This window comes from Laccaria bicolor, genomic scaffold, assembly GCF_000143565.1.
Source record: "Laccaria bicolor S238N-H82 LACBIscaffold_40 genomic scaffold, whole genome shotgun sequence".
NCBI lineage: Eukaryota > Fungi > Basidiomycota > Agaricomycetes > Agaricales > Hydnangiaceae > Laccaria > Laccaria bicolor.
The window spans coordinates 362,210-363,097 of NW_001889911.1; the positions used below are offsets into that span (position 1 = coordinate 362,210).

At 43.9% G+C, this 888-nt stretch overlaps 1 protein-coding gene across 1 annotated transcript in view; it reads left to right on the forward strand.

Moving 5' to 3' along the window:
• Positions 1-888, forward strand: part of LACBIDRAFT_332365 (uncharacterized protein) — a gene marked incomplete at both ends in the record, with an annotated part of 1,496 nt that overhangs the window by 228 nt on the left and 380 nt on the right. The window contains 2 exons of the mRNA XM_001886805.1: positions 87-151; positions 267-292. Of these exons, the coding sequence (XP_001886840.1) occupies positions 87-151; positions 267-292 (91 nt within the window). The remainder of the gene's footprint in view (positions 1-86; positions 152-266; positions 293-888) is intronic.

The following is an 888-nucleotide window of genomic DNA, read 5'->3' on the forward strand; positions in this document are numbered from 1 at the left end:
GAGACGGGCTGAGCAGGAGCAAAGACCTGAGAAGGCGAAGGCTGAGATGGTGGCTGAGCAGGAAGTTGATATTGATTGTACGGTAGGACATAAGATGGTACACGGTGGATGGTAAGGTGAACCGCAAGTTCGTTCTCTATGAACCGCAAATGTTGAGAAGACTGTGACACGCGGGAGTGAGAATAGTGCAATCGAACGCGCTGACAAGATGCGTGAACACCTAAACAACACACACACACAAACACCTTAAACACTTATCACCACAGGTACGTGCTCGGTACTTCGAGTTCGGGTTCGTACGGTAAACAGAATTACCACACTTGTTTTGTAAGAACTTAAGTAGAAGTTCGGGGAAACGTTTTTGTATATTTTATATCACTTGTCTAAGTCTAGTAGACCTTTTCGGAACAAAAGGTATTGTTTTACGTGCGGACACAGTGTAGAATTCGAAACTTTAGTAGTCTTTGAAGGGAAACGGCTTTTATTGGGACTGTCTCAGTGTTCTGGGATTGCGCTCTAACTGTATACGAAGAAATGACAAGGAAATTGTGCTTTGTAGACTTTTTATAACTCCCTTGAGTTTTTATTATGCCTCTGATGCGGTCCAAACTAGTCTTAAAGACTCCTCAAGCACGCTCACTTGGATTCCTCGGTAATAGTAGAGAGCTCTCTTACTAATTGACGAGACAACCTTACAAAAGCTTTGTGATCCCCACTTAACACACTGGTTCCGGGCACACGTTACTTATGTCTGCGAAGAAAAGTCCTTAAATTGATTACAAACTTATCCACTACCTCAGATGCTACTGGGAGTGCGACAGCTGGTCAACGCGGGGGATAATTCCTTGCGTTTCAGCCTGCGCGCGTCCTCTTTTTATACTATTCTAT